At 43.2% G+C, this 16313-nt stretch overlaps 1 protein-coding gene across 3 annotated transcripts in view; it reads right to left on the bottom strand.

Moving 5' to 3' along the window:
• DIAPH1 (diaphanous related formin 1) overlaps positions 1–16313 on the bottom strand; it is an 84938-nt gene that overhangs the window by 38231 nt on the left and 30394 nt on the right. For all 3 annotated transcript variants that reach the window (XM_081014651.1, XM_081014649.1, XM_081014650.1), the window contains 12 exons: positions 15068–15198; positions 14483–14569; positions 13777–13840; positions 12116–12255; positions 11529–11637; positions 11087–11197; positions 10490–10608; positions 9272–9388; positions 8335–8450; positions 6260–6324; positions 3557–3736; positions 2255–2881 (listed from right to left, as the gene is read on the bottom strand). In XM_081014651.1, coding sequence (XP_080870777.1) covers positions 2255–2881; positions 3557–3736; positions 6260–6324; positions 8335–8450; positions 9272–9388; positions 10490–10608; positions 11087–11197; positions 11529–11637; positions 12116–12255; positions 13777–13840; positions 14483–14569; positions 15068–15198 — 1866 coding nt within the window. The remainder of the gene's footprint in view (positions 1–2254; positions 2882–3556; positions 3737–6259; positions 6325–8334; positions 8451–9271; positions 9389–10489; positions 10609–11086; positions 11198–11528; positions 11638–12115; positions 12256–13776; positions 13841–14482; positions 14570–15067; positions 15199–16313) is intronic.

Genomic DNA, 16313 nt, shown 5'->3' with positions numbered 1-16313 from the left:
TTACTGCTGAACTAGAATTTAGCAGCCAATACTATTCTATTCAGTTTGGGCTTAGCTGGGATTCTGCTTCTTTCACAGCCCAACTGTCGAATTATCACCACCAATAACTGCAATAACAATTACATTGTTGTAAATGGGCAACAATGTGTTCTTAACCCATATCAGACTTATACATCACACAAAGAAACATTGAGTAAAACAAACAAACAATCCAAAAGAAAAGAAAATGCAAAAACAAAATTACAAGGATGGAAACATAACATAATCTGCAATCAAAAATACAAAACAATGAAAAACAACACCCAAAAAAGAAGAAAAAAAAGGTGGGGAGAAAAAAAGTAATTGACTTCCAACTAACTCCATGTGGATCTTTATTCCTCATATCACCGGTTGTCTATAATGATTAAATTTTTGGAGAATTATTCTAATTACCTGTGAGATTTTTATTCTAAGCTAAACCAAGTATGAATCTGGGAATCAGTTTTCTTCACATAAATTATTAAGACTTCCCACTCTCTCCTTATTTTCTCATTAGAATAATTTCTTATTAAACCTGTAAGTTTGGCCAATTCAAGATATTCTGACAGTTTAAAAACCCATTCTTCTTTTGTTGGTGTTATGTTACTTTTTCAATGTTTAGCAATTACTATCCTGGCCGCCGTTACTGCATACAAAAATATTCCTTTGGTTTCTTTTGGGATGTCTGTTGTTAAAAGGTCGAATAAAAACATTTCCTTTTTTTGGGGGGGGGGGTATATTTTAACATTTTCTTTAATTCTTCATAAATGGTATCCCATTTTTAAATTTTATTTTAGGGCACATCTTTTCCATAAGTTTTCCCATTTTTCTAAAACAACTGTATGACCGAAATCTTGTGCCCATTTGACCATGACATCTTTAACCTCTTCGCCTCTTAAGTGTCCTTTTAATAATAATTTATACATTTTGGATAATTTTTTATCATCATTTATAATCAATTCTTTGTCTAATTCAGATAATTTCTTATCAAATCCATTTACTTTCTTGTCTTCCTCAAAAACTGCATTTAATTGATGGTATTGTAACCAGCCTATTCCTGTATGTCTTATTGTTTCATATGTTTTCATTTGTAATCTATTATTTACTTCCTCTAAAAGATCTTTATATGTCAACTAATTTGAATCCATATTTTTTCTTTTTACCGCCTCCACCTCCATTGGTGACAACCACCATGGGGTTTTTGCTTCTAATAATTTTTTGTTCCTTTCCCAAACTTCATATAAGGCTTTCCTAATAATGTGATTTAGGAATCCCTTGTGAATTTTTACCCAGGTAGCCGTGCCACCCCACTATATTCTGGCCTGCTTCCATAATTCGTCAGAACAGCTAATCAATATGGCATTGTGTCCACAACCTGCATCCACTCTCTGTTTAGTTTACTTTAACCTTTGACAGCTGGGGGTAAACTTAGGAAGGAAGGGAGGCTGTTTCTCTTATGCATGAATAAATTAAAACCAACAGCAACCGTAGGCTTCCCTTACACATAGGCATTGGCACTGAGGGGCTAGTTTATGGTTACCAGATTTTCCCCCATGAATCCTGGGACGCTTTTCTTTTCTTTTTGAATTTCATGCTTTCTTATCCATAATTACATCTATACACTAAAGACTTATCTTTCTTATTTTACATAAATCTGGCAAACTAAGGCCCAGGGGCCAGATCCAGCCCAATCGCCTTCTAAATCCGGCCAGCAGATGGTTCGGGAATCAGCGTGTTTTTACATGAGTAGAATTTGTCCTTTTATTTAAAATGCATCTCTGGGTTATTTGTGGGGCATAGGAATTCGTTCATTTATTTATTTTTTTCAAAATATAGTCCGGCCCCCCCACAAGGTCTGAGGGACAGTGGACCGGTCCCCTGCTGAAAAAGTTTGCTGACCCCTGTCAAGACAATCCCTTCCGCAACCAATGCTGTGAAAACTATGTATTCCGTAAAAAACATTTTTGCTGCTATTCCACGCATAAACGGCTACGGCCACTGGAGACAGGAGGAGAGAGAATCTCCCCTAACCTTAACTTCATGAAATCACGAGAAGCTACATCGGTATCACAGAAAACGTAGCAACTAGCTACTCTCCCTCTTCACTCAGTGCCAAAAGGCTAATCTTTCTCTTCACTAAAATTTCAATTGTTACTGGCAGACTAAGGAGCTAAGAGGGCTGGTGGACAAGGAAGACAGGGCAGGCATATTTATAAATCCACTAGCTGAACATCACCTTGGACCAGTTCGTTCTTCGCATCTTAACCTCCGGCTTGTATTGCTTCTTTGGAGGCAATCCAAATGGGAGAACTGGAGCTGCATAGGACCCAAACCCAGGTGCCATGGGAGGAGGTGGCACCCCAAGAGGTGGTGGTGGTGGTGGCATCCCTGGCATCCCAGGAAGAGCTGGCGGTGGTGGAGGCATCCCTGGCAGCGGTGGTGGCGGCGGTGGCATCCCTGGCAGAGGCGGAGGTGGTGGTGGCATCCCTGGCATCCCAGGAAGAGGTGGCGGTGGTGGTGGCATTCCTGGCAGCGGTGGTGGTGGCGGCGGCATCCCTGGCAGCGGTGGTGGCGGCGGTGGCATCCCTGGCATCCCAGGAAGAGGTGGCGGTGGTGGTGGCATACCTGGCATCCCTGGCAGAGGTGGGGGTGGTGGAGGTGGGGGTGGAGCCGCGCCAGGAAGTGGCGGAGGTGGTGGAGGCGGCGGAGGCACTGCAGTCATGCCAGGAAGGGGCGGTGGAGGTGGCGGTGTTCCTGCCTCACCAGGTAAAGAAGCTGGCTGTTGTGGGAGTTCTGCAGATAAAGAGGAGACCTGCTCCATCTTCTTCTTAGTCTCTTCAAGTTCGTTTGCAAGCTCAGCCATCTACATTGAAAAAATGAAATGGAACAAGTAAGCTTAGCAGAGCACCTGATTTCCATGACAGCAAAACAAACTGCAGTTTATTTGATACTGCACTTTGATCTCTGCGCTGGCGCTGCTTCCTTGGTTCTTCACATCACAGCTGAGATCTGGCAAATTGGTATCGAAAATGTAAATGGGTGCAAAATGATGCAAACCTCTTTCTACTTCTAGTCCAGAATTGGCTCTAAAAACAATCCAAACATGGCAACACATACCCCTCCAACCAGCTCATGTTTCCTCAGCTAGCTAGCTCCTCACTATGCTGGAGGGGAGGGGAGGTAAAATGTTTATTTCAACGTTTATGACGGTTTTGTGAGAGTGACCCAATTTGGGGCTGATGTCTTCTCAGAGGTTGGCAATGCAACTGGACAAGGTATAATCAAATCTCTGGATTTAGCTTTATTAGATATATTTCTGGGGTGAAATACAGATGTTCATTCCAAGCCCTTGATTGGTCATTTATTGGTATCAGAAAGGCTGGTGATTGTCTGATTCGGGGGTGGGGGGGATAGCTGCGGTTCCTTATCAACGTGGTACAAGAAGGTCTGGCCCCTTAGGATCTGAACAAACAGAATACACCACACTGATCCTCTATGGCCAATATAAATTCAGGCAATATTCCATCCTATACATTACCTTGTCATTTAGCAAGGACTTATCCTTTTCCAGGCTCTGCTTCTCTGAAATGACTTGCTCTTTCTCAGCTATTAGTTTTTCTTTCTCTTGAAGAAAATCTTGTATTTTTTGCTCAAAATCACTTTCCTTCTTCTTGATTTCAACTTGTAGTTCATGGCGTGCAGTCAACTCAGAATCCAGCTGAGGGGAAGAATATTAAATGCAAAAATCATTCCAATGTACTCCATGTTGGTTGGATCTCAAGCTGAAATCCTGTGTCCCTTTTTGGGGGACTGCATAATTACAAGATAATGAAGATTAAAAGGACAGGGAGACAAGGCTAATACCGTTGAAAATGGCTTCTATAAGCAGAACTGCTTTACAATTTACAGTCATCAGGGACAAATAGGTAACCGACAAAAGGAGATGGAGATAAAGTTAGGTGAAACAAAACACGGAACTATGCAACTACGCAACATTGTCCATATTGACAATGGAATAAAAGGGCTTTTCAAGTTTCAATCTAGTATTGATTCATAATACATCCATATATAAAGTTTCATGATATATACAAATAAACAGCCATGCAAAATATATAATGACGAGGATTTTCATTGGAATTCCTTCCTGCTAAAAAGTGCCATTTACCACTCTAAGAGATGCTGTTGACAAAACCTCAGCCACCCTTGTGGTTACTTGTGGGCTAATGTCAGACAGATAGAATCTGATATTTTCCTTGTGAGGTGATGTTAGACAACCCAGAAAAGGGGATAGGCATGCGTTTGTGTAGCTGGGTGTACAATGGACAGTAGAAAAGGATATGTTCCACTGTGTCTGGTACATTCAAAGGACATCCACAATATCTATCATTTCTAAGGATGTTTGCCTTTGACAAAAGCTGGGGTGGGGGGAAACGTTCAGTCGGGTTAACATAAAGGCTGGACTGGAATTATTAATTTTGAAATATAAGTGACCTCGCTATCTGTTGTATTTAAACATAGAACTTGGGGGAGGTGTGGTAAAAGCCTCCTCTCCTTGCTACACTGGAAGGCCAACTCTCTATTCAGAAGGGAAGGAAATGGCCCCAAGCCAGCCACCTCAGTTTAGTTGTAGAGGTTTTCAGGTATTGCATTTCACATCTGGGAGAGTTTTAAAGGTGTCGGGACTCTCCTTTAAATTTATATTGTAGAGAAAAATGAGACAGTAGATTTTAAAATTAAACAAACAAATGAAACTTGCTCAGTAAACTTGCTCAGTAGCAAGTAGCAACAATTTGACTCACTGAGCAAGGGAAAGGTGAGGAAAGGCTGGAGGGCACTGAAAAATGTTTAAATCAAATTAATGACTACCAGTGGCTACTAGCCATGAAGGCTGAGTACTGCCTCCGGTACAGGAAGGTGGCCTTCGGCTGAATATTAGCTGCAAGTCAGTCCAAGTGGGAAGAACATTGTTGCACTCTTGTTTTGCTTTTGGGCTTCTCAATGGCATCTCACTGGCACTATGAAAACAGAATGCTGAACTCTCTTGGTATTCTCATGAGACCTGCGTTCCATTCAAAGAACTATGCAGGAACAGCCTCAGGCAATATACCTATGAAAGTCAGGTCATGGATCCATGTAGCCCAATGCTCTCTTGGTACTGGCAACAGCAATCCAGAGTCCCAATCACAGATCCTTCTCAGCCTGTTTACCAAAGAAACTTTTGCTGGAGGAGCTGGAGACTGAGCTGGTGGACTTTCGCAGGCAAAGCCCTGCCTCTGAGCAAGGACCCTTCTTCTGTAGTATTTAGTTTCTCTTTTTTTAAAAAATAGGCACTTAAGAAGGTTTTACATTAGCCAGAGGCATTAACACAATCATGCCTGAGTCTTTCATGGGAGTCAAACAGCATTTAGGCAGAGGCAATATAGGGGAAAGGATCCTGCCTTCCGATCAAATAAAACTGAAGCAGGTTTTCGATATGGGGCACAACTGAAGTTGACCACTTCTGATCGAGAGGGATACATGCCAAGAACACTCTTGGGTCTCTGGGATGCCTACATCCTTTTAGTAAATTAAGGTATCTTCCTGAGCTATTATCAATCCCTTCATCAGTGACCATGTTAACAATAATGAGCAATTCCCCATTTTCTCCAAATCCTTTGCCCAGTGCCCCATCTCTGCTAAACTGCTAGCACACAGAAGCAACATGAACACTGCTCAGTGGCCTTATAGTCTGAACTATGGTCCCAGGGATGGTATGAAGGCACACGAAGCAACCACCTCAGGCCTATGACTGGCTTCAGAAGCCTTGGGCAGCTAGAGTGGCAGGCATTAGAGACAGAGAGTTTTCAGTGGTGGCCCCAGCTTATGCAACACCCTCCCAAGAGATGGGCAATTGGCCATGCTGGGGCCAGCTTTGAAAAAGGCTTTGGAAACCCTTCCGTTTCTACCCGCTTTAAGAGGAGTTTATTAAGGTTGCTGCTGATATTTGATTATCTGATTTAGACTGCTCGTTATTGGATCTTATGGCTATTTTTTATGCCGCACTGTATTCCATTTTAAAGGGTTAGTTAATCTGTAGTTACTGCTCACTGACTGTTTGACATTTTGTTGGTTGCAATTTGGCCTTTACAATTTTTGCATTACTGGAACTCTGCTTTTATTTGTTATGTTTGTAAACTGCTTTAAAAGGACAGCCCTGTAAGGCACTCCAAATACACTTTACATAAATAAGTAGAATATTAACCTTCTTCTCCAGTTCAATGGCTTTGGCTTGACTTTTTGCCACCTTGTTTTGATCAATCAAGTTATCTGCAGAGAGAGAAAAGAACAATCCAGTTAAGATCATCATAAGGGGGTGGAGGAAAGAGAAACATTCCATTTTATATCACAATTGCATCTGCAGTGCATTGCAGTTTATCTTCTGGGGAAAGCCCTGCCTTGTCTCCTTGAACCTCGTCACTTTTAATAGCAAGCTGGGTCAATTCAGTGTGTGTGGCACAACCTAGCACAGCTACTGGAGACAACTATTTGCTCCTGCCTCAGCAGGCTTCATTGAGGAACAAGGTTCATAGCCCTTGTGGGAGAGTCCTTCCTCATAACACAGAAACAAACTGCACCTAACATGGCTACTGTATAATAATAATAATAATAATAAATTTTATTTATATCCCGCCCTCCCCAGCCGAAGCCGGGCTCAGAGCGGCTAACAACAATAAAACAGTACAAAAGTACAGCATAAACAACAGTCTAAAATCATTCGTTATAAAATTAATTAATTCAAGCCACTGGCAACTATTGGGCCAGAGCTCCGCGAAGATTGCCGAGGGAGGGAGTCAGGCTGTGCCCTGGCCAAAGGCCTGGTGGAACAGCTCTGTCTTGCAGGCCCTGCGGAAAGATGTCAAGTCCCGCAGGGCCCTGGTCTCTTGTGACAGAGTGTTCCACCAGATCGGAGCCACAGCCGAAAAAGCCCTGGCTCTAGTTGAGGCCAGCCTAACTTCTCTGTGGCCTGGGACCTTCAAGATGTTTTTATTCGAAGACCGTAAGTTTCTCTGTGGGGCATACCAGGAGAGGCGGTCCCGTAGGTACGAGGGTCCTAGGCCGTATAGGGCTTTAAAGGTTAAAACCAGCACCTTAAACCTGATCCTGTACTCCACCGGGAGCCAGTGCAGCTGGTATAGCACCGGATGAATGTGGTCTCGCAGCGAAGACCCCGTAAGGAGTCTCGCTGCAGCATTCTGCACCCGCTGGAGTTTCTGGGTCAGTCTCAAGGGCAGCCCCACGTAGAGCGAGTTACAATAATCCAGTCTGGAGGTGACCGTCGCATGGATCACAGTGGCTAGGTCAGGGCGAGAGAGGTAAGGAGCCAACTGCTTAGCTTGGCGGAGATGGAAAAATGCCGCCTTTGTTATAGCTGCAATCTGCGCCTCCATGGAAAGGGAGGTGTCGAAGATTACACCCAAACTCTTAACGGACGGTGCTGGCACTAATTGCGCCCCCGCAAGAGATGGGAGTTGTCCCCCCAATCCCATATCGCCCCGTCCCAGCCACAGGACCTCTGTCTTCGAAGGATTTAGCTTCAACCGGCTCCCACGTAACCATCCAGCCACAGCTTCCAAACATCTGGTCAATGTGTCTGGGGCCGAGTCAGGATGGCCATCCATCAACAGATAGAGTTGGGTGTCATCGGCATACTGATGGCAACCCAGCCCAAAACTCCGAACAAGCTGGGCGAGGGGGCGCATAAAGATGTTGAAAAGCATCGGGGAGAGTATCGCACCCTGAGGTACTCCACACACCAAGGAGTGGCGCGATGACAATTCCCCTCCAAGCGCCACCCTCTGTCCCCGACCAGAGAGAAACGAGCGCAGCCATTGAAGGACTGTGCCCTGGATCCCCACGTCGGCAAGGCGGTGGTCCAGAAGTTCATGATCGACCATGTCGAAAGCTGCTGACAGATCTAGAAGAATCAGCAGCCCCGACCCGCCTCGATCCAGCTGTCTACGAAGATCATCTAGTATTGCACTAGTATGGGAATCCTTCGGACTAGGATATTTGGGCACTTGGTACTGAATATTTTTTTTCTGTAAGTAAGAATTCTACACCAAAGTCGCCTAAAATCTACACTAAGCAAAGCTAAAATCTGCAACACCTCCCTGTTTGTTGAAAATTATGTACCTTTATATTCTCCACAATTTTTTTACTCGCAATTGGAAAGGGCTAAGAACTATACTACTGCATTAGTATCTCATATCATGGAATCTTGAGGACAAAGACATTTTTGTGTGTGCAGTTTTCAAAGCATAATGTGTCCAGACCCACCTATCAGACCTTCAATATTAAGGTCAAGGTGCTTGCACTTGAAATCTGGATCAGCACCATTCTTGTGCAGGACTATCTGGGAAATACATTCATCAATCAGCTTAAAATACTGAGGCCTAGCGCAGGAGAAAGGAAAGGGAAAAGAGTGTTAGTGCCAATGTGCAAGAGTGCAGGCTTGCTTGAGACATCCCAAGACCAAGCCAAGGCAATAATACCTTTATGTCTCAACTACACAAAAAGGCCTACCTACATGAGAAACGCTCCCCTGTCCTCTTCATAGTAACACATTGCTGAAGACACGCCTGCTCATTTACCTCCCAACTCCTACCTCTTCCTTTTCCTTCCTTCTAATTCCGTATTTACTGTCCAATCACCCTTTCTCATGCTGTGGGGGTAAAATGTTCTAATTTGTGGAAAATGTCATTTACTGAGCAGAGGCATTTGATGACCAACTTCTTCCATGAATTTTGTAGTAGTCTGAATCCCCCCCCCCAAACAAAGAAGCCCTGATGAGCATCCCTGTCAAAGGCACACCTAAGCTCCCTTGTGCCCTTGGCAAGGAGCTGTATCAGTGCCTCCAAAGCCAGGGAAACCATGGAGAAGAAACTCAAAAAGTTTGCTTTTCAAAACCTTTGGTACTCCGCAAGTGACTTCTTCTGCAACCATCGGGGTCGGGTCTGCTCTGCTCTGCTGCTGCTGCTCCTCCTCCACTGGTCGGTCGGTCTGTCTGTCTGCCACCCTCCGTCCCTCTCTCTGTGTGCTCATTGCTTTACCTCCTGGCCACTCTGAGTCTGAGCGGAGAGGCACAGTTTTTGCGCCCACCTGGGTCTGCTCCCTTGGCAGAGGCCAATCAAACCCTAGGTACATCCCTGATCACTGTCACCCACATACTGCCAGAACCACCTTTTGTGAATCAATAGCCGTTTCCCCTCTTTACCTGGCCTCATAGTCATTGCGGACTAGCAGGAGATGCTGCAGAATAGAAAGGAGATACTGCTCTGCCTTAGAGTCCTTTACTGTATTGTGCAGAATCTGGAAAACTTCATTGAAATCAGTGGAAATCTATGGTTAAGGATGCAAAAGCTACTTTGAAAACGCACAGATGAACTCACCTGGGAGAGCTAGTCTATCCCCTTAGACTTATCCACCACCCTCTCAACTTACACACTAACCACAAATGACTCATACCAGGCATAGGCAAACTTGGCCCTCTGGATGTTTTGAGACTACAATTCCCATCATCCCTGACCACTGGTCCTGTTAGCTAGGGATGATGGGAGTTGTAGTACCAAAACATCTGGAGGACCGAGTTTGCCTATGCCTGACTTATACAGAACTGTATGCAATACACTTTCACCAGTGGTAAAACCTTGTTTTTACCACCATAGTCTGGCTACAAGCCTTTTGTACAACCCTTAAATAGACAGATCATGGGAGGTACCACAACTTTGGGTCCCAGGAACTAACTGTTTAGGATTCAACACATTTCCAGTCATTCTTCCTCAAGGTGGATTACCTGCCCCTACTCCTGAACACAATCTAAGAGAGATTCCCATTGTGGGTTTGGCTACAAGTGGGCATTTAAAACAGAGATTCCTTTTGGGGTGTTCTGTTTTCGTGAATATATTTGCATATTTCAGGTGCACTCTGGTGGCCAAGCACACAAATAATCACTCTTAAAACATTGTTTCTCATGATGCAGTTCTTCAAATCCAGGCACCAAACCTTTCTCACTAGTCCTTTGTTCTTTTCCTCTACCCTTCCACCAGCTTCGCATCTCTCTCTCCTTCCCCAGAGACAACTAGCCCCTCAGTGCCAATGCCTATGTGTAAGCGTAAGGGAAGCCTGCGGTTGCTGTTGGTTTTAATGTATTCATGCATAAGAGAAACAGCCTCCCTTCCTTCCTATGTTTACCCCCAGCTATCAAAGGCTTCATCTTAACCTGAACAGAGAGTGGATGCAGGTTTGGGGCACAATGCCATATTGATTAGCTGTTTTGACAAAACATGGAAACAGGCCAGAACAAAATGTTAAAAGTTAAATGCTTCTAATATGTATCACACTTCACAAAGTATAAGTGGATAGATCCCTGCCCCAAGAAGCTTATAATCTAAAATTAGCACATCTCTCTTCTAGCTACTCAGAAGAAGGATATTCCATTTCAATGCGAATCTCCTCAAAGCGGTTTTTGAGTTCTGCAGAATCTTCTTCAGCATATTCTTCAAATAGCAACAGGTGAACCAGCAGTTCCTCATTGTCTTGAGTATGCAGCTCCTACAGAGGATACAACATTGAAGTCATCACCATCCTCATTTCTGGAGTTCCAGTTCTGTACTCTATGAAGATATCCTATTGCTGGCCAACTACTGGTTCTTTCTCTCTTTCAAACACATGGTCAGTGATTAACTGGAACTATCCAAGAACAGACACAAATGAATTAATACAGTACCATGCTCCACAATGGTCCTCTTCACATCTGCCTCCACGCATACAATGAACGTGTAGAGGAAAGCAAGACAACATCTCACTGAACCCTGCAACTGCTGAAGCAAACTCAGTTGGGAGACTGTAAACAAGGTAGTGTTAAAAATTCCTGCAAATCCTGGCCATTTGGGGAAACTGCTGGTCCAGTTCAGATCTTCAGCATATTCAAGACAACCCACAGCTACTCTCACTTCAAACAAAGCACTTAGAGATTAGATGTCCCTAAAAACAGCAACACCTGTCAGTAGAAAAGAAAGATGCGCCTCACCTTGAGGATCTGCTGGAGTCCAGAACGCATGAGCTCACTGCGGATGTGAACTCTGAAGTCAAGTTCATCTCCTGGAATGATTAGGGCATTGATCAACTGTAGGCAGGCAACCTAAGAAAATAATGAAGAGAGGTTCCATGTCAGATCTAGCCAAGCATTCCCAGAAATAGCAGGCTAAGCCATTGAAGCAAACCTGACAAAGAAGGTTTAAGAAGTTTGCCAGTTAAGACTGTCTGCAAACACACTCACTCACTCTTAACTCATACCAAAGCAGCACAAAAAAGTCCAAGATGCTGGTAAAATAAGTAGCAAATTCAAGACATAAGTACCAGTGGCTATATGGACAAAATGAGGACTGAGAAATAATAAAGATGTATCAGCAGAAGCTTGAGGCCTTAAGAAGTACAGAAAAATCTTTTTTGCTGCAGGCCCCAATTGTTACCTTTAATGCCACTGAGGTGTCACTCTTCAGGCCATCCAAGATGGGTTTGAATCGTTCCACTTCATCCATTTCTGCTCGTTGTGTCAGTGCCACCAGAACGTGCTCATGCCTATGTAAGAGTAAGGAAAACAAATCAGTAACAGACAGTGCAATGCTAGCCATGCCTACTTGCTAGTCCCAATGAGTTCAATGAGATGCACTCCCAGGTGCTTTAAAGATGGCAGTCTGACTTTCATACGCTCACAACAGGAAACTATGTAAGAGTTTGATAAATTGTGCATCCACTGTATTCTAAAAACTGTGAAGAACCAATGTTACCTTGGATCCAGAGGACCAAAAACCCTCCTAAGCAATATGGAGTAAGATGTGGGGCTTCAAAGTGGGGATGACCCCAAACCTTACACAAGCTTTGTTCAGCCTGTGCTTCTTAGGCTTCAGGTCGTTGTGCAGATTACATGCACATTAAAACTTGCAATTCAGATGTAGCCTTCCAGTTTTTAATGTATTTTGAAAAGGATCCCAAGTGCTAGACTGCCCACCTATGAAATACAACTAAACCAAAAGATAAATCACCTATAGTCACTTACATATCCACAGGCTGAGGCAGAATGCAGAGGGCAGACAGTAGCGTGATAGCATCAATCATCATGGATGGGACTTTGGGGTCAACGGCTCTTGCCAAAAGCAGGATCCCCTCCTCCGTTTCAAGCATCGTCTTAATTCCAAACTAAAAAAAAAAGGGGGGGACACACCCATTGAGTGCATGCACATACAGAAAGGTTGCCAATGCCACAGGAGGAGAGTAAGGCAACTGTCTAACCTGGGAAATACGTGTAAGGGGGGGGGGAGGGCCAAGACCCCCCCAAGCTGACATGTGCAAAAGTGATGTGGGGAAGATCCCATAAGTGTGCAAATTTAAGAAGGGGAGCATCTCAACTGAGAGTAATCACACCGGAAGTTTCTCACTCTTAATCTAGAAGTTCATTTACAATTCATAAACAACAACAACAAACATATATACATTTTAGGTTAGATTCCTCACACTATTTCCCTCTTATCTTCAATTCTGTTGCTTGTTTAATTTACACTGCCTCTTCATTCTGATCAAGTTTCTCCTTTTTTCTTCTCCCCTTTGCTTCGTCTTGCTACCTTCCTTCCAATACAATATGGTTCCTATTTGCAAATAGCTCTACTCCCTTGCTTCTCTTACTTTCTTATTGCTTTCTTCTCCCCTCTTAACCTCCATGCTGCTGCTGTGTGTTGGCTGGAAGGAAGGCGTGGCTGCGCTCTGCTCCAGGTTTCTGCCATCAGCCTGAGACCCTGAAATATCACCTGCCTTTCCATCAGGTATATAGAAGGGGAAGGCTTCCAGAGGCAAAGCACCATGTGCAACACTACTTGGCATGGCACTTGGTGTCGCCATGGAGCCTCTCTGTTTCTCTGCCCAGCACCAGATTTCTTGGTGGTGACCCAGGTCTTGGAGCCTGAGCTTCCACAGCAGTAGTTGCCTGCCATGAACCAGCTTGGGCAGCAACAGCAGCAGCAGATGTGTTTAATGTTTATGATAATATTTTATTTCTTTGACAATGATGCAGTTTCAAATGTGTCTTTTATATTTGATCTCCTTTAGTAGTGTTTTATTTTGAAATGTTTAAGTTTTTTGTTTGTGTGTTTGTTAACTTTGTTGTGTTAATCGTGCATTCTATATCTGAAATCTTTAAGATAATATTTTAGTTTCCTGCTAGCATTGTTGCTTTTAAAGTTTACTTTATATTTGATTTTCTTCTGCAAATGTTCTATTTTGGATTGTTTTATTTGATTTTTTTTTTAAAAAGCATAAAGTGGTAAAGTAACAAAAATATTATTACTAATAGTAATAATACCAACTTGTTTCTAATCTTGAAGAGCTCTCTCTCTTTTCCATCTCCCTTCCCCTATTCCCAGCTACTGGAAAATTCTTCCACCATATAATCGTTGGGCTTGCTCAAGTCTCAATTAAAACATTTATCCCATGACTTCCCATAGCCACCTCCATTCTTATTCCATTATCTTCCCTTTTGTGTCTGTTCTCAACTGCAAACTGAAGAATGGTCTGGCTTCTTGAGCAATTGTTATACAGAGCTGAGTTACACTGTGTTCTTAAGCACCACCCTCATTTTTCACTTGACTTTCTGAAGTTTGCCTACTGATTCTAAAAAAGTAAGAAATGGCAGTTCACAAATATTTATGTTGAAAACAAAGGACATACCTTATTGTTCATGAAAGCTTTTAAGCATCGAATGATCTCGTGTTTGATCCGGATGTCATACGGCCTAGCGGGGGATAGAGAAAGCAATCTGATTATTTATGGTCATCAGTTCCTATACAATTATGTATAATTTTACCACTCCACTCAAAGAAGCTCCTGGTCCTTCTAATAATCCAGATATCAGGCAGCAGTAAGAGTTGAAACAAATTGCCCCAACCTTCAATAGAACTTTGGGGTGAGGAGAGGAGAGGAGAGGAGAGGAGAGGGAGGAGGATATTTGGAAAAGACTGTTTCCCTCAGTCTGAGCTCCACTTTCCCCATCCGCATATTTGCATCCTTGGCCTAAGTCAGCTCCTATATTCTCTTCTCTCAACCATGTATGAAAGCAAAGCAAAACATATCATGAAAGCCTGTTTGCAGGCATATATAGAGATATCCTTGTCCCATTTATCTTAAAATGCTCCGCCCCAAAGCAAAATAATCTCATTTATTTCTTTATTTTATTTCTAGCATTTGTACTCAGCTTTTCAACCATTTAGGCTCCCCAGTGTGGCTGACACACAATCATTGTAGGCTGACTCAGCAATGAAGTACATTCTTGAAGTACAAGTAAAACACATTTTTAATCTACTCCTATATTTAGAAAAATGGCTGTGAAATATTATATACATGAATTTAAGCAGGTTTGATTTAAACATTCTCCTACCCAGAAGCTTCATCCTTCTCATCGTGAAGTCCTTTCAGTATGTTCAGCAGACAATTGAGGCCCTCAGCTCCAAAATTTTGCACCCAGCTGGAAAGATTGCACCATAAAAGAATATTAGCAGAGTTGAAAAGAATCTGAACACTGAATAAGACTCTTTGACCACCCTCTGTCTTCTCACTGCACCACTCAACTCCCTAAACAGACGCAGAATGCATACACCTCTGAGCAGCTGTGGTTTCTGAGCAGCCAACAGGACTGGTCCCACCATTCGGCATTGCAAGAAACCTACCTCAGGCAGCAGATACTGGGGGACGGCATTGGTAGTAGCCCCCGGCCTGTTCCTCCTAAGCCCCTGAGCTATTTCCCTTAGCTGGAAGACATGTTACATGGCCTGGCCTTCTAAACTAGCCTGCTGTCTCAGGGGCAGTGGAGAACATTGCTCTGTAACCAGTATTGAAACAATATTCATCAGGCAGTCCAGTTGTCTTCTGTAGATGGAATGGTACTACCCTGTCCTGTGCTTCAGATTGCAAAATTTATTGGGTCAGCCACCGCAGTTAAGCTGGGTCCAACCAAGACTTTTACCTGACAGGATTATTGTTGAGTGACACACGCAGAGACTCCAAACAATTAAGCAGCTGTGCATCTCTGAGACCAGATTTCAGTTCCTGGATGTACATCATGGGAGACTTGGAACTTTCCTTTTGACTCATGCCCTGTAAGAGAGAGAATGACAGTGGTCAAGCCAACTGGCTATACTATCAGGATACAGAAGGTGGTGGTCAGAGCAAATGTAGAACTTCAATATCTACTGGTTTTCTCAGCTGAACAGAAATTGCTCATTCAGAGCAACATTTCACAGAATTAATGGTTTGGGATTCGGCTAACCAGCCCCATCAGCGGAACTCCTGAACAAGCAATTCCACTTACGCAAAATGGCTCCCCCCCACCCCCTGAAATTGGCTCGGAAATTGGCTCGGGGCAGCGGGGAGAACCCCCAGAGCAGTATTGGTGGGGGTAGGAGGATTTTGCATTTCTAAATTTCCAGGAAGATTCCCTAATTGGAACTTGGAAGGGTGGGCTCTGTTTTGTGGTCAGATTCCAAAGGAGTATTTTTTTAGTATTTCTCGGGGGGGCCGGTTGAATAGCTACCTTTTTTGAACCAATTGTTAATTTGCACACTGGTAAAGTGATAAAGTAGTGCAATAGCACAACTGAAGTCAACAGGGAGACTGAAAGAAGCTGCAGCCTAAGAATGCCTGGTTATAATAATTATCTATGTATTTCTAATGGTATAACCAAATCAGTAATTTTTGGTATAACTGTAAAAACTACTCTGAAAATGTATTATTCCAAACATGAACCTTCATCTGGTTGTAAAAAGATTAAACCAGCAAGAATGAGTCTTTCGGTAAAAAAATGATTTAAATCGAGTCTTACTGACTAGTGATGTAAATCGTGATTTAAATTAAATCCACCCTGCAATCTTATTCTCTAAATCAATGCTAAATATGAAGTAAAACGGCTTTTTTTACTAAAATTGTATGATATATCATTGCTGAAAAATGCAATAAGATCTGCTTGGCTTAACCCGCAGTCCTGATTTCCCATTTCCTTATACAAATATGCCTGATTTAGCTGCAGCTGCATAATGAAATATAAACTCGTGCCTAGTCCGTTGTGCACTACTTCTTAAAGTCATTTGCATAGCAGCATAGAGGACTGCTCTTACGGGCAAAAAGGGCTTACGCCCTCATAGACTCATAGATCTGTGGAGTTGGAAGCGACCCCTCAAAGTGTTCCCTTATTTTGTTTTTTTTTTAAAGCAATT

This window comes from Podarcis pityusensis (assembly GCF_964106645.2).
Source record: "Podarcis pityusensis genome assembly, chromosome: 7".
NCBI classification, from domain to species: domain Eukaryota; kingdom Metazoa; phylum Chordata; class Lepidosauria; order Squamata; family Lacertidae; genus Podarcis; species Podarcis pityusensis.
This window is presented reverse-complemented; position numbering and strand designations above follow the sequence as displayed.